We start from the raw sequence: 27,897 nt of genomic DNA, 5'->3' as shown, positions 1-27,897 counted from the left end.
TCACACCACGCAAATGTACCTAGGTGAGCGTGTGTGTGTGAGAGAGAGAGAGTACTACACACACACACAATCACACAGTGAAATGCTTCAACATAGCAATTTAAAAACTTTATTTTTTCTTAATTTTTCAATATAAAGCTATTTATAGTGCCATACAGTTTGAATTATTATTTATTATAATATTCTCTTGTTTCCATGTTTAAAACATTTGTATTTTAGTTGTTTGTGCATCTGAAAAAAATGCATTGGTAATATTAATGTAATGGCAATAAAATACGTTAAAATGGACATTTGAGAGAAAAACTGAGAGCAGGAGCTATTTAGGCATTACTAAGTAATTCATTAAGATACTGTAATTACTTTTATTCCTTGAAAATGTATTGTAATATTCTCTTGAAACTTAACAGAAGAAAACAAACAAAACACCATTCCAGATTTGTATTGTAGTTATTTGTTCATGCATGCAAATGCATTGCCAGAATGTAATGCCAATAATGCACATTTAAAATGAAAAAGAAAATTCAGAGAAGACTAGAGTTATTTTGCTCACAGTGTTGGGTGTTACTTGGCATTACCAAGTAATTCATTAGGCTACTGTTATTACTTTTCCCTTGAAAAGGTATTGTATTTAATATTCTCTTGAAACTTACGGTAGATTGTTTTCAGGTTTAAAACAAAACACTTGTATTTTAGTTATTTGTACATGCATGCAAATGCATAGTCAATATGAATGTAATGATAATAATGCACATTTAAAATGAAAATTTAGAGAAGTTATTTGGCTCACAGTGTTGGGTGTAAGGCATTACCAAGTAATTCATTAGGTTACTTTTCATTTGAAAAGACTATTTAATTGAAACATTCCAAATCTGTAGTTATTTGAGCATCTGTATGCCAATTAATATGACAATGTTGTTGTTGTTGTTAAAAGAGAATGTCTATCTTTGTATTATTTTCCTGGTTAGGTTTTATATAGGATTTAGAAATTAATTGGTAATAAAAATTGGTAAAAGTGTTATTAGTGCATCTAATAACACTAGTGAAGATGTCATTTGCAGCTGGTAATTACTTACTTTTTAGAGTATAACTTACCAAAAACTGTTTGCTCAGTAATGTTAATTTTGATTAACAAATGGGTCAATGTGTGTTCACAAGTCTGAGACCACATTAAAATATGTTTATGGACTTTTGGGATTTTAGGTCTCTAATTCAATGAGTAAATTTGTGGCCTGGATCATTTGAACTCTTTTGTTCAAAAGGGCAGATTTCCACCCATTGAAGCACAAGATGCTCTTTGGATCATTCTCAAATCATTCTGGAAAACATCACTGGGTTCACAAAAACTTGTAAAAAAAATAGACAAACCAAATATTCCTCAGTTCAACTTTTTAGTCAGATTGTTACATTGGTAATCTAAAATGTTATGTATTAATATATTAGCATTATATCATATATTATCACTTATTATTAACACATTTTGGGATGTATGTTATACCGAAACTTAAATGACAATAATATAAAAAAGAATTTCTGGTCAATTACAAAATGTGTAATTGTTAAATATTTTTATATACAGTATTCTATATATTCTATGTATTTTATATACAGTATTTTATTTTAGCCTATCGTGGCATTTAATAAATAATCCAGATGGAAAATTTTTACAAAAACAAAACCAAAAAGGCACAAATAATACATGAATGTAGTTTCGGTTCTGCTTTATATACACAACATTCATATTTTATAATTGTATTGACTTTATGTTATACATTATTATGTCCTCTACAATGAATAAATACAACAAACAAAAATGAATTGCTGGGTCTCAGGTTAGAATTCAATAAGTATTATTGTTTAATAATAATGCCATATACATTATTGATGGTATTTACAGTATCTCATCTAATATTTATTGCATCATGCGATTAAAGAAAAATCCCGCCGGCAAGATTTTGTGAAACTAAAGTAAAAACAAAAACGGATGAAAGAAGTTTGTTGTGCTTCTGTGCTCTCTCAGTGCCAAAGATAAATGAACAGATCAGTTGATAATCTAGTTAGTTTGATAGATGTAGAGCTGGTAAAGGTAAGTTAATTGTTTAAACTGAAGCACATGTGCACATGCTCAGTGTGCTCTGGCAGACACTTAATTGGGTTCAGTTCCTCCAAATCTGATGTAGAACTGATATTCACCAGATCCCAACACAATTGCTGATATTTTTTTTTAAATATCTACAGTAAATTGAATCCTAATTCATGAAAGCAATGAGCATGCAGTTTGCTAGTGAACTCTGTATGCTGTTTTTTGTGTTGTGACCCATCCATCAGCTCTTTGGCTGCAGGCTGAAGTCATTGTATCCCCTCTTGGTCTAAAGGCTGTTACTTAAGAACTGGCACTTTTCAATGAAATGTCACCATGAAGGAAAATCTCTGGTTCTCAGGTCTGACTCCAGCCTGGCCGCGTCACAGGCTGAATAAATGTTTATAATTCATGTTAAGTGAAAGGACTCTGGCAGAACAACTTGTCCCGAAGCCTCAGTTCTTCAGTCATACGTCAATATAGAGTATAATAACCATGTCCAGTTTTCCATTTGTTTTTACAGCATGAGTCAGATATACTGTACCTTGGTGGGCCTCTTTTCTCACATGACCTGGGACATGTGATGCACAGGGTGTAACCTTCAAGAAAAAGTAACGGATAATAGCAACGTAACTGTCATAAAATTGAGACAGTGAATGTTGTGTTGAAGTTCTTTTATTCACATATATGACATATGGTTGTACATATGACTGTATTGCATTGCAACATTTTTAACTAATACAGTATATCAGTCAGTGATGTATGGGTGGATGTGTTGGCAAGGTGCTGTTTCTGAGCGTGGCAGCAGTCAAATCACTGGCGACATTATGACAGATAGACCCCCATCATGTCAAAACATACATCCAAATGCTCCCAAAAGAACCTTTCAGTTAACAGTTCTTAAAAGAACCTTGTTAAGAAATGTTTACTGGATGTTAAAGGTTCTTCATGGAACTATTGATTCCATTTAAGAACCTTTATTTTTAGTGTAGCAAAGACAATGTGTTTCATAGACGCAGTAGCATGGACATCCTCCCGAGAGCCAGCAAAAAGTTTTTTTTTTTTTTTTTTTTTTTTTTAGGATTTTGTAATGTTTTTAATTTTCCAATGACATGAAATGAAAAATCAATCAACAACAATAAAAAAATAATTTATTGCATGTCTTTTGTTGTTGACATCAGGACCTACCTACATTAAAAATTAAGGAAAGAAACAGATGTTTTGCAACTTGCAATACAAAAAAAAGCGCAACTAGATGTAATGTATGCATTTCTATTTTTGACAACTTACAAAATGAATCATGCATTAAAAATAGTTAACAATGTACACATACATTATTTATATTTAATGCAAGGACACTTTAAACGGTTGAAAATTATTAGAAGATTTTTTTAAAGTAGGTTACAAAATATTTCTTTCAAATAAATTCTGTTCTTTTGGAACTTTCTCCTTGGAAATTTTGAGTTTCATCATGTAAGAATGATTTCTGAAGGATCATGAGTCTGAAGACTGGAGTAATGATGCTGAAAATTCAGATTTGATCACAGAATAAAGTTTTTTACTGCACATTTTGAACAACAGTGGAAGTTTTAAAATAAAACTACTGTACTACTGCTCCATTGTTTTGTCTATACAGATGTTTGACCGATAAATATTTCAATGCAATATTTATTTTGCTAAAGTAGATGTTTCTGTGATATCAGACATTTTTTAAAAAACAATGAGAGGAATCTGTCATGGACAGATCCATTTTAAGTCTTCAAGAGAACATGTATAGACTTGACTGAAAATGCATACTATCTATAGATGAACTGCTTGATCCCAGGAGGATACTGAACTGATGATGAACTGTCAGTGAACTGGAATAAGTCCTACATGATTAATGACTCACTCCACATGCTGATCTCTAGTTGAACCCCTTCATAAATCTGAGAACTACATCAGACCTTAAATGAAGGTCTGATCAACTGTATACTGTATGATACATTGTGATCGACGACATGTTTATCCAGCCTCTCTCTCTGTTTCCACAGAGCCATTTATATGCACTCAGTAACTGGTTTAAAACTGTACATTCCCACGTTTTGAGCCCAGCAGCTGAACTGATTCACATGCTGGTGTGTATTCATGCTATTTCAGTTCTAAACCTTAATTATATTCAATCTGTTTATTACAGGCTCACTTGTCTTTAAAGTTGTAATTAGTGAAGTACTGCACTGCTTGTTCCCAGTTCAATTTCAAATCTTAAGCATGTAGATGAAGTCTAATCATATTTAAATACAGACTTTCTTAAATCAAAAACCATTGGGGGAACTCCATCATACAGTACATGCCTCCTTGAGTAGATGACTAGGCTCTGTAAACGATGCTGCTCTGACACTACACTAACGAATAAGAAAAACTTATAATAACCATCCAGGTTGGTGCAAGTTGACTGCACACACCCATTTAAGGGGTTTGAATTAAAGGTTCACTCAAGATTGTTCACCCAAAAATGGAAATGTTGTCATTAATTACTCACCCTTCGGAACACAAATTAAGGTATTTTTGATTAAATCCAAGAGCTTTCTGACCCTGCATTGACAGCAACATAACTAGTGGTCAACCAATATATCGCCAAGGCCGATATATCGGTCGATATTTGTTTTTGGACATTTTTCAAATATCGACATAGGCCGATCATTTTTCTGCTTGGCCGATGTGTTCAAGGCGGGAGTTTTATACTGACGGCATGCCAGACCTTTGTTTTGAATGCGCTGAAAGCAGCAGCGCCTGAGCGCACACAGTGCTCACACTCTCGTTTGTCGTCGTCGTTAATAGTTCTGTCTTAACACGGATAGAAGTCTGTCTAATAATCAGATCGAACGGTTCAACAAAGAAATTAATGTATACAGAAAGTATTATAATGACTGGCATTATATTAGGCCTATTAGTAATAGAAAGGCAAACATTATACTTTCTCGTTTGCCCTCATCATTAAGCAAACATCCATTTATATAATTTAAACAAATCTTTGAATGACTAATAAACATTTCATTTCACAAACCTTGCAAAATCCAGCTGTGAGATCTTGTGAAGTGTGCATTTTTATCCAGCATGATCGCGTGTTCTCTGTGTGACAGTCGGTCTGTGTGAATTGAATGCTTTAAACTCGTGCTGCGTTTTATGCATTTGCCCAGTCATATTCATGTTATATTTTCACTGTGTGCTGTATGTACAATAAGGGTTACCCTGGCTTTATTTGAAAAATATGATTCCCAATGCACACAAACTTCCCAGAATACTGAGTGCCCTGTTGGTTGCAGTGTTTACTTTCTTTTTAATTATATTTGTATAAAATATTTATTTATTTGTGAAAAATACTGTCATCTAAAGTATAAGCATGTTTCTTCTACACATTCATTTTTTTAATCCATTGTCAAATGATTTCAAATTTCTTAAATTGTAATAATAATCATTTAAAAAATCATCGGCTCTATATCAGCTATCGGCCCCCCTGATTTCCAAGATATCGGCATTGGCTGTCAAAAAACACATAACGGTTGACCACTAAACATAAATGAAATGTTCAAGGGCCCAGGATGGTAGTAAGGACATCATTAAAATAGTTTGTGACATCAGTGGTTCAACTGTAATTTTAAGAAGCTACGAGAATACTTTTTGTGCGAAAACAGTGTTATTTTGTTATATAATGTTTGTTTAGTTATTTTTATACTCTTTGCAGACAAAGAAGTATTCTCGTAGCTTCATAAAATTATGGTTGAACCACTGATGTCATATAGTAGTTGCATTGCTGTCTATGGATGGTCAGAAGGCTGTTAGATTCATCAAAAATATCATAATTTGTGTTCTGAAGATGAACGAAGGTCTGACACCATGTCACGCAGACTACACACGACACGCAATAAAAGGTATCTTTTCCATGATCATCTGAATTTTTGTCCTAACTAGTTGCGACAAAGGCACGCAAAATTTCTGTTTTAGAAATGTTTTCATTAAAACAATGTGAACCAACAAGTGTATTCCATAAAGTTGGTATCAGTCACTTAGTATGTACATTTAAAAATAGTAAAAAGGTTTAATATTTATGAATTGGATTATAAACTTATCCATTTCATTGTGCTTCTGGAGAGAGCCCGCCCACGCCCGCTTCTGATTGGCTGTGATATTTTGATTGGATTGATTCTGTGATATTGTCACGTGTCGGTGTGGACACCCAAATTGCTTGTCGCTGGAATCTTGTTGAGTCGCGTGTACTTAGGAAACAGTGTTATGGGTTTGGAACGACATGAGTGTGAACTATCCCTTTAAGAATTACACAGCTTGAGTGTTATTGCAAATTAGATCTCATCCGATCCAAACTAACCTTACATGTGAAGTGCAAAAGCTAACATTGTTCTTGTTTGTAAGTGGTTGTAACCAAACATAGCCTTGAAATGAAAGACCCTTGGTACACATGGGCTACATCTGTAATCGCATACATTCTTTACTATATAGTAGGTGAAAAACAGTTTGAGTAGAACATCACAGTATTCACAAAACAGTAGGCAAAAAGAATCCAGATAATGCCATTATGAACAGCAAGGCAACTGACGTACAAATGACAATGACAACAAGACATACAGTACAGACCAAAAGTTTGGAAACATTACTATTTTTAATGTTTTTGAAAGAAGTTTCTTCTGCTCATCAAGCCTGCATTTATTTGATCAAAAATACAGAAAAAACTGTAATATTGTGAAATATTATTACAACTTAAAATAATAGTTTTCTGTTTGAATATACTTAAAAAAAATAATTTATTCCTGTGATGCAAAGCTGAATTTTCAGCATCATTACTCGAGCCTTCAGTGTCACATGTAACATCCAGTCTATCACATGATCATTTAGAAATCCTTCTAATATTCTGATTTATTATGAGTGTTGGAAACAGTTCTGCTGTCTAATATATTTGATGAATAAAAGGTTAAAAAGAACTGCATTTATTCAAAATAAAAAATAAAATTCTAATAATATATATTCTAATAATATATTTTCTTTACTATCACTTTTTATCAATTTAACACATCCGTGCTGAATAAAAGTATTGATTTTATTTTAAAAAAAAGAAAGAAAGAAAAAATACTGACCCCAAATTACTGACCAGTAGTGTATATTGTTATTACAAAATATTTATATTTTAAAAACATAGCTTCTTCTTTTTTTTTTTTACTTTTTATTCATCAAAGTATCCTAAAAAAGTATCACATGTTCTGAAAAAATATTAAGCAGCAGAACTGTTTCCAACTTTGATCATATTAGAATGATTTCTAAAGGATCATGTGATAATGATCCTAAAAATTCAGCTTTGCATCAAAGAAATAAATGATAATTTAAAGTATAATAAATTTAAAAACAATTATTTTAAATTGTAATAATATATCACAATATCACATTTTTTCTGTATTTTTGATCAAATAAATGCAGGCTTGATGAGCAAGAAGAAACTTCTTTCAAAAACATTAAAAACAGTAATGTTTCCAAACTTTTGGTCTGTACTGTATGTAGTGCATCTGGATTTCCTTCATACGACACACATTCATACTATAAAACAATGTAACACATTTTAGCAGTTACAAATGAATTACTTATGCAAAAGAAGCGCCTATTCAGCGAGTATGTGATTTCAGACACAGTATTCTGTTTACCGAGCATGTGAAAATACAATGTTTTGATTCTGCTGCATTATGAGCCCTTTAGTGTTTTAGTTTTAGAGCTAGATAGTTGCATACATATGCATTTTTTAGTTTGAGGTCTGTCATCCAGTTTAAGAGTAATGGCTCTGTGTAAAAATTCAGAGCAATAAACATTTTCATTTGAATGAATGGCAACCATAAGCATGTCATCAATGCAATTTACATTTTATATGTAAAACATGGCACCTACTATCAGAGAGTGAATTTTAATGCTCATCCAGCCTGTTTGCATTGGTCTGAAGAGACAAAATCATCAGACAACTTATTTAATCGTATCATATTATCTTTGACCTCAAAATGAGCCCAGAACTCATAACTGTGCTGTATGCAGTTTTTTGAAAATGAGAATTTCAGAGTTTGTTGTGATTGATTTTTAGTTTTAAACAATAACAAAATGTAACTGATACGTTGAAAAAAAATGTGTTATTGTTTTACAAGTTTTAGGTTGGTTAATCGATATAAAAAAAATAATAATCCTAGGAAACACTGGTTGCATATATACAGTACATGCTGCATAGTGTTGTTTGAACACAAGTAATGGTTGTAATTTGACTGTGTACAGTACCTGAGCAACACTTTACAGAGTTTTCAATTGGCCATCACTTGACCAATGTCATTAAGACTCGTATGATTTGACTCCCGGATGGAAATGGACAAATAACCTAATATCTAACAAATTCTTCTCAAACCCTTCACACAGGTTTGATTGTTTATCCAGAGGTATTTAGAAAAATGTATGCAGATTATTAATCTGCAAAGGTCAGGATAAACTTGATGTCCTCAAAATAAACTGCAAGATTTTCATGCATATTTCTGCTGTTTTCTCCTGTTAAAATCCAGGATTAAAGTGGTTCACGCAGCAGAAGTATAGCAGACAGATGGAAATGCTTTCGGACACCTACATGCAGCCTGATGAGGCGTTTCCGTCAAACATACATGGCCATCAAATTTAATAGTTTGCTGCGTCCTAATGACACGTTAAGAGCAAATGATAATAAAAGAAAAAGAAACCATAACGAATTAAAAAAACAGAAAGGAACCATTAAACTGCTTGTGACTCCTCAAGGGTAACTTGGCCACTACAGACCGAATCACGCTACATTGACTTCGGTCAACGCATCAAAACATGTCTCATGGCGTTTTGATCACGATCTGACCAAACACTGGACATGCTCTGGTCCTTTCAAAAAGATGAACAATTAAACAAGGACAGTTCTTGCTACGTGATGTGAAACAAAATCATAACGTGGTTGTCCATGTGTCAGAAGCGTCTCTTGGCCTCCATCCAGGTCCTCACCTGATTCAATCTTCCTCTTCTCAAGAACGACTGCGGTCCTCTTGCGTTCCAACCAAAATCTTGCTATAGAGTTTTTGTTGCTCCTCTTTGAAAGTGTCTTTCACTTTTCCTCGTTTCAACCCACCATCCCTGAAAAAAAAAACACAAATCCATTTTCTTTTACCAAACGAAAAGCCATTTACCTACAGAGAAAAGCAGCTTTGATATGCCTACGCTGGTTTACTGGTCTCCCAGTCTGGTCAAAACCATGTGGGCTGGTTTTAGAGGGATTTTGGGTAGATCAGCTAAAACCTTTTAAGACATTTTCTGGTTGTTTTCTGGTACAGTTGTCACTTATCTCTCAATCTACAGCTTATATTAGTGTTTTTATTACTTTTCACTGGCCTCAACATTAATATTTACACTGTAAAAAAAAAAAGAAAAAAGACCATAATTTTAATGGCAAAAGACTTGAAAATTGATATGGTAAAAAACCTGTTAACTGGTTAACATTAAATTCTCATACTCTACACATTGAAAAACTGTCTTATGGCATATTTCACAGCATTTTACTGTAACAGCATTAAGATGCTATAATGCTATATAGCTATATACTGTAGCAATGCTATAAAAAAAACAAATTCCCTCTTTATGTTTTTTCAACTGAAATGACTGTTTTTAGTATACATTAGGGTTCATCTAATCTTGTAAAAGTAATGTTATGTGTGTTACCATACTGGTGTTTTGTATTTGTATGAATGACACTGTGCATCTTCTATATTTTAATTCACTCACCTAAATGATTATTAGGAACACCATACTAATATTGTGTTTGACCCCCTTTCGCCTTAATTCTGCCTTAACTGCCTTAATTCTACATGGCATTGATTCAACAAGGTGCTGAAAGCATTTTTTAGAAATTTTGGCCCATATTGAGAGGATAGCATCTTGCAGTTGATGGAGATTTGTGGGATGCACATCCAGGGCACGAAGCTCCCGTTCCACCACATCCCAAAGATGCTCTATTGGGTTGAGATCTGGTGAATGTGGGGGCCATTTTAGTACATTGAACTCATTGTCAAGTTCAAGAAACCAATTTGAAATGATTCAAGCTTTGTGACATGGTGCATTATCCTGCTGGAAGTAGCCATCAGAGGATGGGTAAATGGTGGTCATAAAGGGATGGACATGGTCAGAAGCAGTGCTCAAGTAGGCCGTGGCTTTTAAACGATGCCCAATTGGCACTAAGGGGCCTAAAGTGTGCCAAGAAAACATCCCCCACACCGTTACACCTCCACCACCAGCCTGCACAGTGGTAACAAGGCATGATGGATCCATGTTCTCATTCTGTTTACGCCAAATTCTGACTCTACCATCTGAATGTCTCAACAGAAATCGAGCTCAAAATTGCTTAAATCACCTTTCTTTCCCTTTCTGACATTCAGTTTGGAGTTCAGGAGATTGTCTTGACCAGGACCACACAAGTTTAATTCCTCTCATAATATTTAGATGTATAAATATCTAAACATGCAATCTGGCAAAAAAAAAATTAAAAATGGTTTATTTTCTTTTTTTATTAACACTTGAATGTGGGTGAGTTTCATGAAAAACAAAAAGCTGAAAATTATGTTTAAAAAAAAAAAGGCTATGTCCGGATCAGATTCAGAATGATGATCAAAACATAGATGGAATAGATCGCTTCCATCAACACATCCAAAGCTTGCACGGTCCTAAACCACTTCCTGGATCATTCATTTCATTCGGTATTGTTTTTCGGTATTGTTTGTCAGTTTTGATATATATGCTGTTTAACGTTTCATGATCTTGTTATTTTACATATGCATCTGCTTACAAATGCTTTTCAGTGCTTCTTCGCCTTGTTTTAATCCAGACATTCAGTAGTCTTTCAGAAGGTGTGAAATAATACCTCCTACTGAAAGCCAGAAAATTTTGTCAATGGCAGGGAAAGAGTTAACATATAATCATCATATAAAATTGGTGTTTGTTGTTGTTGTTTTTTTAGTGTAAATGTAAATTCAGTATGTAAATCCTAAAATGTTGCTTCAATATTTTTCAAGGAAAAGCTCCGGCAACCATAGCTGCCTTTTTTTTAACGTAAATTTTACAGATCCTTTTTTTTTAATACAATAGTACAAGCACAGCCGCTGAGTCCGATATGACAGCTGACTTACCACAGCAGGTCCACCAGACCTCCCTGTCTGGCAATGGCTGCCTTTACTCTGTTAGCAAACTGAACTGCATCCTCACCTTCCTGCGAGGAGACAAAACAGACCTTAACAAAAGACCTTGACCTTTGGTTTTAAAATTTATTAGGTGTCTAAAATAAATTTTTATACTTATTTTCAGCATTTTCAGTTGAACAGCATGTTCATTTATAATTGAAGAAACAGCTATTATTTTTCTGAAATAGTAAAACAAACTAAAAATACATAAAGGAAGGACTTCCAACATTATTCCAGTGATTTTCCAGAGAACTTCTGTAACATTCAAGGTGGGGCGGATCACACCAGCACAATGATTTACCTATGGTTACCATTTCGGGGTTTTTTCGAGATGGGAGCCTTTTACATGCCTTAAAAAACAATGGTCTATTTGTTTATTTGCATGCCCACATGCAAACACAGATGTCCATTTCCAATCAGTGGTGGGTGGACAAAACTCTCAAACCCACACGAGCTCATTTGTGCTTTATTTGTGTATTAAATGCATCAATGCAAAAATGGGAAGGGCAGTGCAACTCATTCATAGCACAGATTTTACTGCATTCACAGAGGATGCATGTGTGTGAGCCTTACCTGACGGCTCATCGGAGGCAGATACCACACGCTGCAGACGATGGCCCAGCTACTCATCATCCTGAGCAGATAATTCACCATCCCAAACTTACTGCTGTTCCAGAAGGCATCCCCAAACCGAGGGTCATACTAGAAAAACATGAAGAGATGCAAATTAAATGCAATGCAACCATCACCACAATGCTGACAATTTTTTTAATATAATTATAATAATATCTTTTACAATTTAACATCCCAGGGAATCTTCTTTTAAGGCGGTTTAGATGTTACTGCTAACAAATGCTGATTAGGACATCCAAATCATCTGCCCTTCATCATTTTTCTTACCATGAATTAAAAGCTGATAAAGAAAGAGATGTCCTTAAACCTTTGAAAGCAGCTTTAGAGCTCAGAACAAGAGTGAAACCATACAGCCTACCAGCTTCAGTGTTAAAGGGGTCATAACTGAGAAACCAAAATTCCCTTGCTATTTTGATATAAAATAATAATCCAGCACTCCCTCGCTATTTTTGATATAAGAGGTCATTTTACCATAAAAAAAATCATGTAAGTTTCAAAACTCAAAACTTTCCCATAAGACTAAAAACAGCTTATATTTAAAGCAGTCTGTCAAAACAACAGCTTGTGGGATGTGACACTCAATGATGTATTAATGTGGATAAACACTGCCTCTGCAGAAGATCAATGCCCTGGATTTCAGCCCGGGCCTGACGGGCCCTGACTTTTTCACGCCCCTAGGGCCAGGCTTCGGGCCAATTTTCACGTCATAGTTTAGACGCGGACCAGGCCTCAGGCCTGTTATAGGCTTCTCTGTATTTTATATATTAGACATCCATCAATTAGTGATGAAAAAAAATTGCCACACTGGGGGAAACAACACGAGACCTGAGTCTTCTGTGTTGCAAGGATGAAGTTGCTGATCCTGACTCGCATCTCATCGGTTAGAGAGAAGTGCATCTTTATTTTTACTGAAGATCCAGACTACTTCAATAAGTTCACTTCAATTTATCCCTGGATTTGTTTACAAACAATTTGATGCAGGATTTTCAGAAAGATTGAAACTAAAAGACGATGCTGTGCTGACTATATTGGACCCGACAGTAATGTCACAACACACAAGTGTAAGTAACTTTAAACAAGCTTGTAATTGGGCATTATACACAATAAATGTTCTACGTTAAATCTCAAGGTTTTATTTGGTTAGCAAATGGAAAAATAAAGCAGACCGTGCCATTTACAGTAACTTACACATACATACACTCGATTTGTGCCTGTGCTGATCGTGTTTATATTATTTTACATGTTAATGTTGAGAAAAACAATAAAATCCACATGCTCAGGTGAAGGTTTGTTCCTCAGTCTAATAACAATAAGAATGTGCGCCGACAAAGATAACAGTGTGCAAACAGTTTCTTTGTGTTAAACCACTCTCCCTTTAGGAAACTTAAAGGAAGCATATGTCTCAAGATCATGCCACTATCGTAAGTAATGCAAGGCAGTAATCAAATATAAACAACTTGTTAACACGCTCCACAGTGCCACCCAATGCATTTAGAGTTTTTACTTTTTGAATAATAATTACAGATAGAATATTTGAATGTTCGACTATTTGTGTACACCTCTAATCCATCTTTGAGGAATGTCTATCAAACATACACAACTTTCACAATCATATCAGTAGGGCGTTTACTTCCAAATCTACAATCCTCCACGTCTATTCAAACAAGAGCGTTTTGATGGGGGGGGTAAAAACAGGACAGAAAATAGCCTACTCCTAAATTATGTAAAAATCTTTTTTAAGCATGTTGCTATGCTGTTCTGGAATATCTAGATACTTGCTTACTGGACAAAGTCAAAAGAGTCCACCCCCAAGTCCCACGAGATGGCTCAGGTCTCTCCATCTAAGGGATTTTTTTGTTTTCAACTGTTATATCATCCACCAGTATCCACCAAAAATCTGAGACCACATTAAAAATCTGGGATTTTTCTCTCTCATTTAAACTTTTACTAAACATTTTAGTATCTTGAATATTGAATATCTTGAATATTTCTTCATTATTTTAAGATTTTGTGTAAAGGTTTATGCAATATTTTTAGGTCATATCCAATAAACAGATCCAACATAATCATCAGGACTGACACAAAAGCTAATTCAGCTTGAAAGCTTCAAAAGAGGGCAAACACATACTAAGACAATTATTCATGGTCATTTTTTAACTCATATGATTATGCTGATAATGCAATTTCATGAAAAAAGCAGTATTTCCATTAGTGGTCTCAGACATTACTTATGCTCATAGCATGAGCATTACAAGCCAAGTTGTGCACCAATATTTCATACTTATGTTCAAGGTTTGTTCACATCCCTTACCCAGAGTATTCATTAGAGAAGTGAGATTTCTGACCTTTATGGCGACGGGGTACACAGTTGAGCCAATTTCAAAGCTTCCTTTCTTGAACATCATGACAGATGTATTATTAATGCAGGTACCTGAAGACAAACCATATAATACACACATGAAACAAACATAATATGGCATTAAAAATCAGTTCACAACACCTGTTCCATGTTAGTTACAATAACTTTATATACCGTACATATAGAAATTAATGGAGAGACTGTAAAAGGTCAAACCAAGCAAGCTTTTCAATTACATTAAAAAAAGTTATTAATTTAAAAATAAATAAATTTTCACACCTTCCACAAATATATTAAGCAGCACAACTGCTCTCGAAATTGATAGTAAAAAAGGATCTGAAGACAAGACACTAAAGATTAGAGTACTGGCTGCTGATATAAAAAAACTGTTATTGTAAATTGTAAGTATATTTCACAGCATTACTGATTTTACTGTGCAGCCTTGATGTACATAAGAGAATTCTTTAAAAAAAAAACATTAAAAATCTTACTGGCCCCAAACATTTTAATGGTAGTGGATGAAATAAAGGATATGAAGGAGGTCTCCTCTAGTCTCCCTTACATATGAATAATAATTTCTGAGTATGAGTTCAGCCCACCTTCAGGGAATATGAGGATGGGCAGTTTGCTTTTGTCTTTTACGTGATCACTCAATCTGAAATAAAATTCATTTAATTAATGACAATAATACATATGAGTGTCATTAAAAAAATACACAATTCAGCGAGATATTTGAACTAATAATGTTACGAGCAATATTTTTAGAGGAATCCAGCACTTCAGTTCAAAAGCCACAGAAATAAGATAAGCTGTGATGTTGCCTCACCTTTTAGCCACTAGATGTCGATCTTTGACTTCTGAGCGCTCGAACCAAATGTGTGGACAAGCTTTGACCATAGACTTCTGAATGAGCCCCATCAGGCCCCCATGGATCTGACCCACCTATAACACACACATGTAATTAAACCTTTCAGAGCTTCTTTCTCACACAGACCAACTACAGTTCCAGTCGAGAAACAGACACACACACACACACACACACTTACCATTGCATAGCATCCGTCACTGGCCAGTATAATGGTGTCAATGGGTGACGTGTGGTTGGCGACACAGATGCCTCCATTCTTGGGTTTATTTTCACTGTCCCAGACAAAGACACAGAGAGAAGACTGTGAGCAGAGTGCGTTAACAGTGGAAAGAGAAGCAGAGCAATGTGAGCTTGTGCTAAAACAGGCCAAATCTAATGAAAGAGTTTGCGCTGACATCCTACAGTTTAGTAGTGTCTTCTTCAAGCTATTTTGTTGTCACAAAACATAGACTGTCCCTGTGAAAGGAACCAGTTTGACTGGTCAAGGGAGAGGTCCTGAGAGAAAGACTTTTCTTCTTTTCTTTAGATAGAGAGAGAATGCACAAGAGGACAGTGACCTGAACTACATGACAACATTAAGCCGACGCAGGAATGATAAGCACAAATTAAGATATTTCTGATGAATTCCTAGAGCTTTGTGTGATTGTGAGCATCTGATTGTGATTGTATATGCTTGTGATTGTACATGTACAAACCCGATTCCAAAAAAGTTGGGACACTGTACAAATTGTGAGCAAAAAAGGAATGGAATAATTTGGAAAAGTTGATTTATTTCACTAATTCCATTCAAAAAGTGAAACTTGTAGATTATATTAACTCATTACACACAGACTGATATATTTCAAATGATTATTTCTTTTAATTTTGATGACTATAACTGACAACTGAGGAAAATGCCAAATTCAGTATCTCAGAAAATTAGAATAATGTGAAAAGGTTCAATATTGAAGACACCTGGTGCCACACTCTAATCAGCTAATTATCTCAAAACACCTGCAAAGACCTTTAAATGGTCTCTCAGTCTAGTTCTGTAGGATAGACAATCATGGGGAAGACTGCTGACTTGATAGTTGTCCAAAAGACGACCATTGACACCTTGCCACAAAGAGGGCAAGACACAAAAGGTCATTGCAAAAGAGGCTGGCTGTTCACAGAGCTCTGTGTGCAAGCACGAAGAGAGGCGAAGGGAAGGAAATGATGTGGTAGAAAAAAGTGTACAAGCAATCGGGTTTGTATGTGAATGTTTGATTGTGAGAGTATTTGTGTGCATGAAAGTGATTGAGAGCATGTGATTTTGAATGCGAGAGTTTGATTGTGATTATTTTAATTGAGCATTTATGTCTGTGACTGTGGATGAATGTGGATGCTAATGTGAGTGTGAGCATCTGATTGTGAAAGCTTTTGTGTGATTGTGAATGAGCGATTTTAGTTTGCACAATGACCCAAAATGCCAAGGCTTCAGATTAGAGGTCTTCACAGTGCACCCGAGACCCGTCGACCCTGGACCCGACCCGGGACCTGTACGGGTTCGGGTCTATATTTTAAATCATCAGCCGGGTCCGGGTCGGGTCCGATTCTATTACCTCGGGTCCCGGGTCTGTTTAACATTGTGTGTAATACCCGTGCGATCGGAATCATCGGACTCGGAGAACACCCGGCAGTGATCAAATACTGCTTGTGTTTTTTGTAACTTGCAACTTGTACAATTAGGAAAAGAAAAGAGTGAGCCAAAAAAAGTGATCTCTCTCTCTCTCTCTCTCTCTCTCTCTCTGCTTTTAGAAGCAGAGCGCGCAGACTCAGAGTTAATACAAGTGCACGCACGGTATTAATGCTTAAAGACTTGACACACTCATATTTAATATATTTCAAGCAACACAATCTGAGGTGAATTTTCACATTAATGATTTCTATGACGCTCAAATTGCATTAAAGCATTTTAGGTTGATACAGCTAGCACGCATGTGCAGTCTCCAGCGCATTTCATGTTTCTATGGCTACCAGTGAGGGACACTTCGACCACCAAACCGCGTTTTACATTTTCTCCCATTTTTATAATATTATAAATGAACCGTTTAATCTTAAAGTTTTAGTGGTCAGATTCAGACTCGATGCAGAGCAGAGAGCACAGAGATCAGATGATAGCAAATAAATAACGTCAGCAGCCATGGCATTGCACGAGCGATCGTTATTATAGTTCAAAAGGGTAAACAGTTTAAGTTATTATGCGAGTTAACTCGAGTCAGAATGTACATGTGCACAGTAGCATTTGTCATCCATCACCGTGACATCAAGTGGATTTTTAAGCTGAAATAATGAGTGGATTCAGCTTGGACTTGGAATAACGAGAGGGATAACATGGATAACTTTCTTGTCGGAGGATTGTAATGCATCACAGGCAGTCAGGTACAAGGAGGAGAGACTACGGCTCTTTAAATTAGGTAAGACAAAAAGCTGTATTTTTCGCAATAGGTTTATTGACTTGTAATAGTAATTTAAGGTGGAATATGTGAACGTCGGGTCCAGTCGGGTCTGTGTCTTCCCGGCGGGTTCGGGTCCAGATTTTAAATAATATACGGGTCCGGGTCGGGTCCGGGTCGGGTCCTGGTAGGCATTTCTCGGATCTACACGGGTCCGGGTCCAGCTTTTGAAATATTAGACGGGTCCGGGTCGGTTCGGTGTAGTACATTACGGGTCTCTTTCGGGTTCGGGCACGAATTTTTGGACCCGTGAAGACCTCTACTTCAGATGTCTGGAAATTTCCAGTAAGCTGTGACACTTCTTACCTGTGATGGTATGTGATGATAGCAGTCAGTCCTCTCACACAGATACGGTAACACATCAGGTGCACTTTCCCACTGAGAAAATTTTTCACCCTGCAAACACACACAGCAACATGTTAACATCCATTAATGGCTTCACAGATATGTTGGTTCAGCACTACTTTAAAAAAGCAAAACAAAAGACAAACACACACACACACACACACACACACATATATATATATCAGAATCAGAATCAGAATGAGCTATATATACATACATACATACATACACATATACATATATATATATATATATATATATATCTCACAGGAATAAATTATAATTTAAAGTATAATAAATTTAAAAACAATTATTTTAAGTTGTAATAATATATCACAATATTACTGTTTTTTTCTGTATTTTTGATCAAATAAATGCAGGCTTGATGAGCAGAAGAAACTTCTTTCAAAAACATTAAAAATAGTAATGTTTCCAAACTTTTGGTCTGTATATATATATATATATATATATATATATATATATATATATATATATACACACATACATATATATATATATATATATTTTTTTTTTTTTTTTTTTTAACCACGTTTCTTACCTCCCATTGGGCAGAAAACCAATCATGGTGGTGAAGACGACCAATAGGCTCACTCCTGTGATTGCTAATGTTAACCTGATAAACGAAAAGCAAGGCATGTCAGCTCAAACACTGGAACAATCTTTACAAAATGTACACTTTAAAACTATTTTTAATTTAAAAGTGCACAGTAAGTTTTGTATGCATTTTTCTGGATTTGTGAAACATATGACCTACCCTGTATAGAATATTCAGAGTATTCATCTCATATGAACGTTCATCAATTAATATTTCATCATTCTATTTCAAATTATTTTTGTATTTTTTATCTTTTTTAGTCAGCTATAAATGACTAAACGCACCTTTAATATAATTTTTACTTTTGAGCCTTTGACTGGAGATACAAAGATAGAACAGGATATTAATGAAATGAAATAGAGAGACTGTAATATGTCACAGGCCAAATATAAACCTACATTGCTATATGATCACCACAGCTCCAAGAGCACGCGCTCCCCACCGCACCACAGCTCTGACCCAATGTAGGCTGCTGAAAAATGTAAGCAATGACACTGGGCATTTAGGTTTCTGTCCATGATTCAATTAATCCCACAATACCCAGGTGAGAACATCTGATTAAACAGAGCTCAGCTATCTCATCTTAAATGTGCACAGGGGATGGTGAGGAGTTTCTATTAAAGAATGTGGGTTAAGGCCACGGCCCTGACTGACATTAATCCTACACAAGCTCCATATGGCCCTGAGGGGGTGTCAGAATTAGCCTGTATTTTAAGACGCTATATTCAGACTGTGCCCGAACAGAGCAAGTGTCTCAGGGTGGACCAGTGAGAATGATGTCAAATTATAATGTCAGCCAATCAAAAACAATAACACTCTAATTAGCACTTGAATGTTACAAGAGCTGATTTTTTTTTGCTCTGTCATATGACATACAGGGGTCACCGTAAGTATTATAAGGGGTGAGTATTTAATCTACAAATGTACCCAACAATGAACAATGTACTGTATCTATGCTGGATAGTTTTATAACAGACATGTAAATGAGAGCAACAGCAGTTATCTCCTCTCTTATGCTCCTTTCTTCATGAAGCAACGGTTTCTAATTTGAATACTATGTCCCCAATAAAAAAACAAATACCCAGAAGGTTATACCGCAATTTGTGACCCCAGACCATAAAACCAGTCATAACTAGCATGGGTAAATTTGTAGCAATAGCCAACAATACATTTTATGGGTCAAAATTATCAGTCAATACTACAATAATAATACAATATAATAAAGATCATGTTCCATTGAGATTATTAGTAAGTTTGCTACCATAAATATAACAGAACATCATTTTTGATTAGTAAAATGCATTGCTAAAAACTTCATTTGGACAACTTTAAAGGTGATTTTCTCAGTATCTTGATTTTGTTTTTTTGTTTTTTTCCACCCTCAGATTCCAGATTTTCTAATAGTTGTATCTCTGCCAAATATTGTCCTATCCTAACAAACCATACATCAATTTGTTACATTTGTTACATATCATTGTGTTACTTTGTATGCCAAGGTCCTTCAATGTACCTTGGCATACTTCAGTTCACCACCACTACTCATTGTGTCCCAAACTGCCATTCGGCGGTGAAGCCACTGGAAGTGTTTAAGTGGCCATCTTACTCTCTTGACAGCCAAAACACTGACCTAAAATCACCCGATTTGAAGTGTATCGGTCACACGGGATCAGTTTTTATGTTATGTGTATGTAAATTAATTGCTACTTCAGATGTTATCTACAATGTTTGTCTGTTCGGGCAGGATAAGGGATATATATTGAAATCATTTAGGTGTGTGCGTCTCTGCCAACACAGGTAACATCCAACACAAAATATATTTCTTTATGTACGTAATTACGAAATAAATATTAAACATGAACATATATCTGTTATTAGTATCAGAAATTGATTTGAATATACAATAGATATTACAATACAAGCGTCTGTTACTATATTGCTCTATTTTGTATTGAAATCAAAAGCTTACCATGCATCATCCTGGAAATAACTCTTCAGGTCTTTAAAGGGATACTCCACCCCAAAATATATATTTTTTTGTCATTATTCACTTTACCCCCATGTCGTTCCAAACCAGTAAAAGCTCCGTTCATCTTCAGAGCACAATTTAACATACTTTGGATGAGAACCGGGAGGCTTGTGACTGTCCTATAGACTGCCAAGTAAATAACAGTGTCAAGGTCCAGAAAAGTATGAAAGACGTCGTCAGAATAATCCATCTGCCATCAGTGATTCAACTGTAAAATTATGAAGCAAAGAGAATACTATTTGTATGCGAATAAAACAAAAATAATTACTTTATTCATAAATGTGTTCCTTCTATGTCTGTCCGCATCACTGTATCATCATTTTGGACTATTCTGATGATGCCTTTCATACTTTCCTGGACCTTGGCAGTGTAAGTTACTTGGCAGTCAATGGGAGTCATGAGCCTCCCGGTTTTCATCCAAAATATCTTAAATTGTTTTCCAAAGATGAACAAAGCTTTTACGGGGTTGGAACGACCTGGGGGTAAAGTGATTAATAACAAAATTTTCATTTTGGGGTGGAGTATTCCTTTAAGTCCGCACCATATGTAGTCAGCATTTATTCTCTGAATGCGTGTATTTTTTATGTCCTGATGAAGAAACATCTATTTAAATAAGATTCTATGACATTTTACTACCATTTCAGTTTGCATGGAAGTAAAATGTTATGTATATTAATTATTAATTTAGCCAGCGTTTGAATCATTAACTGCTTCAAAGTGCATGCTGATAACGAAATCATTGTTTAAACATTTGTAGTTGGCCTACTGTACGGATAAAAACAATAAAACAACAATTACACAAACATCAAATTTACAAGGAGAATTAAAATATACAGAAAGCATAAATCTTTATTCAGATTTCATAAGCAATTTGTCATTTGAATTGCATTGATGAGGATCTTATCCATCTGATGTTTATCATGTTCATCTGATGTACGTACCGAAAATAAATACGATACGTAACTTTTGATACGGAGAGGAAATGACCGACATTAAACAAATTACCATTTGCATGAATTCTTCAGAAATAAAAACGCTGACTCATTAGGTGATGTTTAGTCATTAAAATCATACGATTTCCTATTCATTCAAAAGAATGTATGGGAATACCAATATGGCAGCTTTACTTCTATGATGTCATGAGAAATCCAGTTCTCTATTATAGATCAGTGGTTACCACCCAAAATAAGAGATTTAAAAAAAAAATGTTGGTATCAGTTGATATTGGATAAAGTATATCTGCCAAAACTCAGGATTTAATTGCAATGCTCATTACTCCTATTTTTACGTTTATTTTACCTTCAAATGCTCACTAAAGTAATTAGTGAAATAATTTTATAACGTTTTTAAATGTAATCTTCAGCAAATCTCAAAATGAATATCCATTTCTCATTCTGTACATCACAATGATGTGACACCTACATTCACTAGTAGCATTTAAAATGACTGATTTTAGTTTTAAATATTTTTATTTATTTAGACAAAATAGTACAGAATTGTAATAACAGTCATTAATGGATTATTGGTCATAAAGTGGGTTTGTATCAGCCAGATTTTTAATATCAGAGCTGTTTAATCTAGGACTCCATTTTCCTTCTTCCTCACCTGAGGGGCAGCAGGAACCCATAACGGATGACAACGCCGAGACCCCACAGCACCGTCAGTCTGGTGCTAATGTGATTGAAGTTATAGTTGCTCCTGGTCAGCAGGTTCCACGACTCAAGCTCCTCTGCCGTGAAACGTTTGGTAACCTCGTCGTCTACGATGCTTTCAATCCCACGCCGGCAGAAGTAGAAGGTGTCTGACATCTCGAACTCTGATGAGGAAGGGGAGGGGCCTGTAGTGGTGGAGGCGGAGCCATCCAAATCTTGGCTGCTGCCATTTCGCCTAATCTCTTTGAGCTCCTCTTCCAGCGATGTAGGTTCTTTAGCAATAATGCCTGAGATAACATAATACATACAATCAGGGGCGTAGATTACGTGGGGGATGCGGGGGACGTTTCCCCCCCACCTTTTAATATCACTTGACCCCACTATCTCAGTCAAGTGTGTTCGCATAGAGGTTTTCAAGAGCTGGTGTGAATAAATAAAGATTTAAACTCAATGAGACAGCATAGTCTGCGCATGACCTGGTATTTTATTCGGACCCAAAAAACGAGATGAACATCATAGAGCGCTAAACACTCTCGTGCAGATGGTGTTTCATTCATACTCGAAGCCAGAGGGCGCTCTCGCGCAGAAAGTCATAACAGGAAACTCCTAATATGGACAACAGCGTCCAGCCATCACTGTATGAAAACAGTTGTTTTCACAGAAAAACAGACACTTTTGAAAAAACCACGAAGACATTAAACATACGATTGCGACAATATATGGTTTTTCAAGTCATCTCCAGCAGGTAATAAAGTATATGAACAATGCTATTATTACAGTATAGAATCTATTCTGCCTTATTATGTGATAAAAAAATTTGTAGTATAAAAACAAATCATTATTATTTGTTATTGTCCAGCGGTTATAGATTTCTAAGCCAATTAAAAGCTAGAAATTAGAGAAAAATTTAAGTTCCCTATAGTATCCACTACCAGTCAAAAGTTTTTGAACAGTAAGATTGTTCATGTTTTTAAAGAAGTCTCTTCTGTTCACCAAGCCTGCATTTATTTGATCCAAAGTAAAACAGTAAACTTTTGAAATATTTTACTAGCCTATTTAAAATAACTGTTTTCTATTTGAATATATTTCAAAATGTAATTTATTGAGATTTCAAAGCCAATTTTTTTTTTGCATCATTACTCCAGTCACACAAATTCTGATATTCTGATTTGCTACTCAAAATAAATAAATAAATACAATTATTATGATAATTTTAAAAACAGCTAAGTAGAATTTTTTTCAGGTTTCTTTGATGAATAGAAAAGTTCAGAAGAACAGCATTTATCTGAAATACAAATATTTTGTAAAATGATGTCTTTATCATAACTTTTGATCAATTTAAAGAATCCTTGCTAAATAAAAGTATTCATTTCTATAATTTATTTTCCAAAAAATAAAAATGATACTGACTCTAAGCTTTTGAATGATATAGTGTATAATGTTGCGAAAGCTTTTTATTTCACATAAATGCTGATCTCTGGATCCTTCTGTTCATCAAAGAATGCTGAAAAAAAATTTACTCATCTGTTTTAAATATTGATAATCAGCAAATCAGCATATTAAAATGATTTCTGAAGGATGTGACACCGAAGACTGGAGAAATGATGCTGAAAATTCAGCTTTGATCACAGGAATAAATTACATTTTAAAATAAATTAAAATAGAAAACAGTTATTTTAAATAGTACAAATATTTCAAATAAATGCAGGCTTGGTGAGCAGAAGAGACTTCTTTAAAAACATTTAAAATATTACTGTTCAAAAACTGTTGACTGGTAGGCTATATAGACAGAAATGTTATATTGTATATATATATAATTTCTGTCCCCCTTACTTCTGAAAAGTTGGCTACGCCCCTGCATACAATATCAAAATACTTTTAATATGAAACCAAATTAATAAACATCGCCAGTAATTGTTGCCTGATCTTTCTGCTGATAGGTCAACTGAAAAAAAATAAATAACATCCCGAGAGATCGACCGAGCACTTGGGAAACACCAAAACAAGCAATGCCATAAGCAGATGAGCACACAGCAGGAATAATATAGATCATTTTCCTACAGGTCTAACAGCACACAGTGTTTACACAGCCACTGATACACGTACCATTAAGACTGTAAGGCTTGTACAGTAGATGGTTCTTCTCCTTGGCTCCTCTTTCCATCCTCACTGTGGCCCACTGGAAAAAAAACTCAAATTAATGCAATCTTAGTACCACTGCAACATCCTAGTAATGTTTTACTATTGTAAGAATGATCATGAAAGGATTTTAATCCCTGCAGCACACTATTACAATTCTAATGTAATAAAACTCATACACATCCTCAATGGATTTATATCATAATGGACCTTAAAATAAAACTGCCTGTTTCATGATTTGAAAACACATTGCAGTGGACTGTATCACAAACACACAGACATGCACACATATTGAATATTCCCCTAGGGAACAACAAGCGCTTTATTGAAAAGCTGTGGGAGGAAGGAATAATGTCAGTATGTTAATTCAGGCATGTGGAGCACACAATGCACTCAACTGACTTGCTGCACTGACAAATAAGAAAACACTGAAGGGCTGCTATTGATAGCTTGCAAAATTAACACAGGTTTTGCTTTAACTTCAATACCTCAATGTTAGCCTATTTATTCGTTTCATTTGTTTTAATTTTTCCAATCTGTAATAACAGTACTTTGATATTTTTCATAATTTTGTCCAAGGAGGTACAGTAAAGCTTTCCGTCCAAACTGCAAAGCGTAAATGCTACACGCAGTCAGGAATAGCACTTTTTAGCTTTTTACTTACTGTATGTTTTACTCTCATTTTTAGGAACAAGATAAACTTCCTCTTTATTGCTCCCCCATGACTAGTTTGGCCAAGCTGAATGTTGTTTAACACCCAAACAACAACGTTTAACTAGCATGTCTCCTTTATTTCAAGAAATTCTCCTGTTTGTTGTTGGAAAAAATACTTGATTCCAGGAATTTCAGGCAGCAGGACTAGAGTCGCACATACATGTCTGCTCATGCTGTGCGAGTGCACAAATGGTTACATAACATCTTCAGACGGATGTGAGGTCATGTTGAAATAAATCAGCCACAGCTGGAGAGAAGCTGACCCTCAGTCTCTCAACTCTCAACTCCATGATTATAATATGGGGGGAAACAGTGCCATTAAAGGAAGAAAATGATGCATGTTCTAGAAACGGTCAACAGATGTGCATTTGATCAACACGTCTTCCTCATCCAATCTAATTTCTTATACCCGGTCTCGTACACAGAAGCTAACAAGTTTTAGACCAATAGAAATGCAAACAGTGCACTCAATATTCAATAACCTCCCAACTCCATCCACATCTTATCAGATGGCTACAATAATATAACATTATAAATATGTAAAACCTGTCAGTGTGCTCTGGAAGCACATGAGAAGTTCACACTACTAAGTGCACTACATAAATTAAAAAAGTATCAAAATGCACCATGTTAGTATTATAGTTTTTTGAACAAGGTACTGTGATAATGCCATGTGTTTTTAACATGTATTATGACAGTGCCCTAATATTATTTGATAAACCTTAGAATGCCATATAAATACCATTGCACATGAATAAGGATGAACAGTATTGTTATCACATCAGCTATCTAATGATTCTGGTAAACATGAAATGTTTAACTGTTGTTTAATGTTTACTTTTTTGGATTTTAAAACTTTAAATGCAATGCTTTTTAAAAATGCTAATCATTTAATAATAGTTTAATGTAATATTCTACAAATATCATAACAGATACATCCATTTTTCTTACTGTACATTACAGTGTTGTGATGTTGTGAAGTTAATTTATCGTTTTTAAAACAACTGATTTAATTTGAATAACTAATCATTCAGTCATCGCTCTCACTCCAACCTTCCTGTCAACTCTATGCTATTCAGTAAACAAATGCAAGTCAGTCTAAACAACAGCATTCTTAAAGAGAGCAAGATGACCTTCAACTCACCTTAAACACCTTGAGCAGCATCTTCATGTAGAGGCTGCGGATACCGAAGGAGAGACCGAAAATGGCAGGAACAATGATGAAGACCAAGAGCAGTGTAAACCAGACAGTGAAAGAGATGCCCAACAGCATGCACAGCAGATTATTGAAAGGAGACATAAAAGGGCCCATTTTTACAAAAAGAAAAAGTGGTTTGTTTTTAAGAAGAAAATAAATAAATCAGGAAAAGAAAGTGGACACCCCAAAAGCAGCTTTCTCTGGCACTTTTAGGGTCAAAGTCTCCAGAGCATGAGGTGGAATGGGTCCATAAATAAGACAGGTGACATTATAAAGTCTTTCATTTCCACTGGTGCATGACTGGATGAAGCAAACACATCATTCTGTGTGTGGCACTGCCCAGAGGCGAAGTACTTCACATTTAATGATGCATATTCTTCAACACTGGCAATTGAGATGACTGTCGGCTCAGAACTTGACAGCTCTTCGCTCAGGACCCTGAAATAAAGAAACCTGGAGAATGTGGAGGAAACACAAACAGGAAAGGATTACAGTTTAATTCAATTCAAGTACAGGCTTATTCAAATCAAACCGATAGTGAATGAACACACCAAAGTAAACACAACAGGATGATCACAAAGCCAAACAGAGTGGCCTGGAGCTACACTGGGATCTCAAACAAGGACACGTGAGTCAAAGAGCTCCCATGAGTACAGAGAGGTTGGAGACACACTCACATAACAGAGGAGAGGAGATTATAGGACAGGACAGAGGACAGGACAGGACAGGACAGGACAGGACAGGACAGGACAGGAGAGGAGAGGAGAGGAGAGGAGAGGAGAGGAGAGGAGAGGAGAGGAGAGGAGAGGACAGGACAGGACAGGACAGGACAGGACAGGACAGGACAGGACAGGAGAGGAGAGGAGAGGAGAGGAGAGGAGAGGAGAGGACAGGACAGGACAGGACAGGACAGGACAGGACAGGAGAGGAGAGGAGAGGAGAGGAGAGGAGAGGAGAGGAGAGGAGAGGAGAGGAGAGGAGAGGAGAGGAGAGGACAGGAGAGGAGAGGAGAGGAGAGGAGAGGACAGGACAGGACAGGACAGGACAGGACAGGAGAGGAGAGGAGAGGAGAGGAGAGGAGAGGAGAGGAGAGGAGAGGACAGGAGAGGAGAGGAGAGGAGAGGACAGGACAGGAGAGGAGAGGAGAGGAGAGGAGAGGAGAGGACAGGACAGGACAGGACAGGACAGGACAGGACAGGACAGGACAGGACAGGAGAGGAGAGGAGAGGAGAGGAGAGGAGAGGAGAGGAGAGGAGAGGAGAGGAGAGGACAGGACAGGACAGGAGAGGACAGGACAGGACAGGAGAGGAGAGGAGAGGAGAGGAGAGGAGAGGAGAGGAGAGGAGAGGAGAGGAGAGGAGAGGACAGGAGAGGAGAGGAGAGGAGAGGAGAGGAGAGGAGAGGAGAGGAGAGGAGAGGAGAGGAGAGGAGAGGAGAGGACAGGAGAGGAGAGGAGAGGAGAGGAGAGGACAGGACAGGACAGGAGAGGACAGGACAGGAGAGGAGAGGAGAGGAGAGGAGAGGAGAGGAGAGGAGAGG

At 36.0% G+C, this 27,897-nt stretch overlaps 1 protein-coding gene across 2 annotated transcripts; it reads right to left on the bottom strand.

The window, feature by feature from the left end:
• Nucleotides 1–7,627: 7,627 nt before the first annotated feature.
• LOC132097505 (glycerol-3-phosphate acyltransferase 4-like) lies at nt 7,628–26,971 on the bottom strand. 2 transcript variants are annotated; one of them, XM_059503248.1, is made up of 12 exons: nt 26,305–26,971; nt 24,414–24,486; nt 22,261–22,594; nt 18,573–18,647; nt 17,975–18,064; nt 15,370–15,463; nt 15,150–15,265; nt 14,923–14,978; nt 14,310–14,395; nt 11,905–12,033; nt 11,281–11,360; nt 7,628–9,238 (listed from the first exon to the last, which is right to left on the bottom strand). In XM_059503248.1, exons 1-12 carry the CDS (start codon nt 26,470–26,472, stop codon nt 9,130–9,132), a joined length of 1,410 nt encoding a protein of 469 aa, XP_059359231.1. In that variant the 5' UTR covers nt 26,473–26,971; the 3' UTR covers nt 7,628–9,129. The 2 variants fall into 2 exon arrangements, with proteins under 2 accessions (XP_059359231.1, XP_059359232.1); XM_059503249.1 differs by lacking the exons at nt 22,261–22,594; nt 24,414–24,486; nt 26,305–26,971 and adding an exon at nt 19,028–19,277.
• Nucleotides 26,972–27,897: the final 926 nt, after the last annotated feature.

Source organism: Carassius carassius, chromosome 21 (assembly GCF_963082965.1).
Source record: "Carassius carassius chromosome 21, fCarCar2.1, whole genome shotgun sequence".
NCBI classification, from domain to species: domain Eukaryota; kingdom Metazoa; phylum Chordata; class Actinopteri; order Cypriniformes; family Cyprinidae; genus Carassius; species Carassius carassius.
The sequence above is the reverse complement of the archived record's forward strand: the minus strand, read 5'-3'. Positions and strand labels throughout refer to the sequence as shown.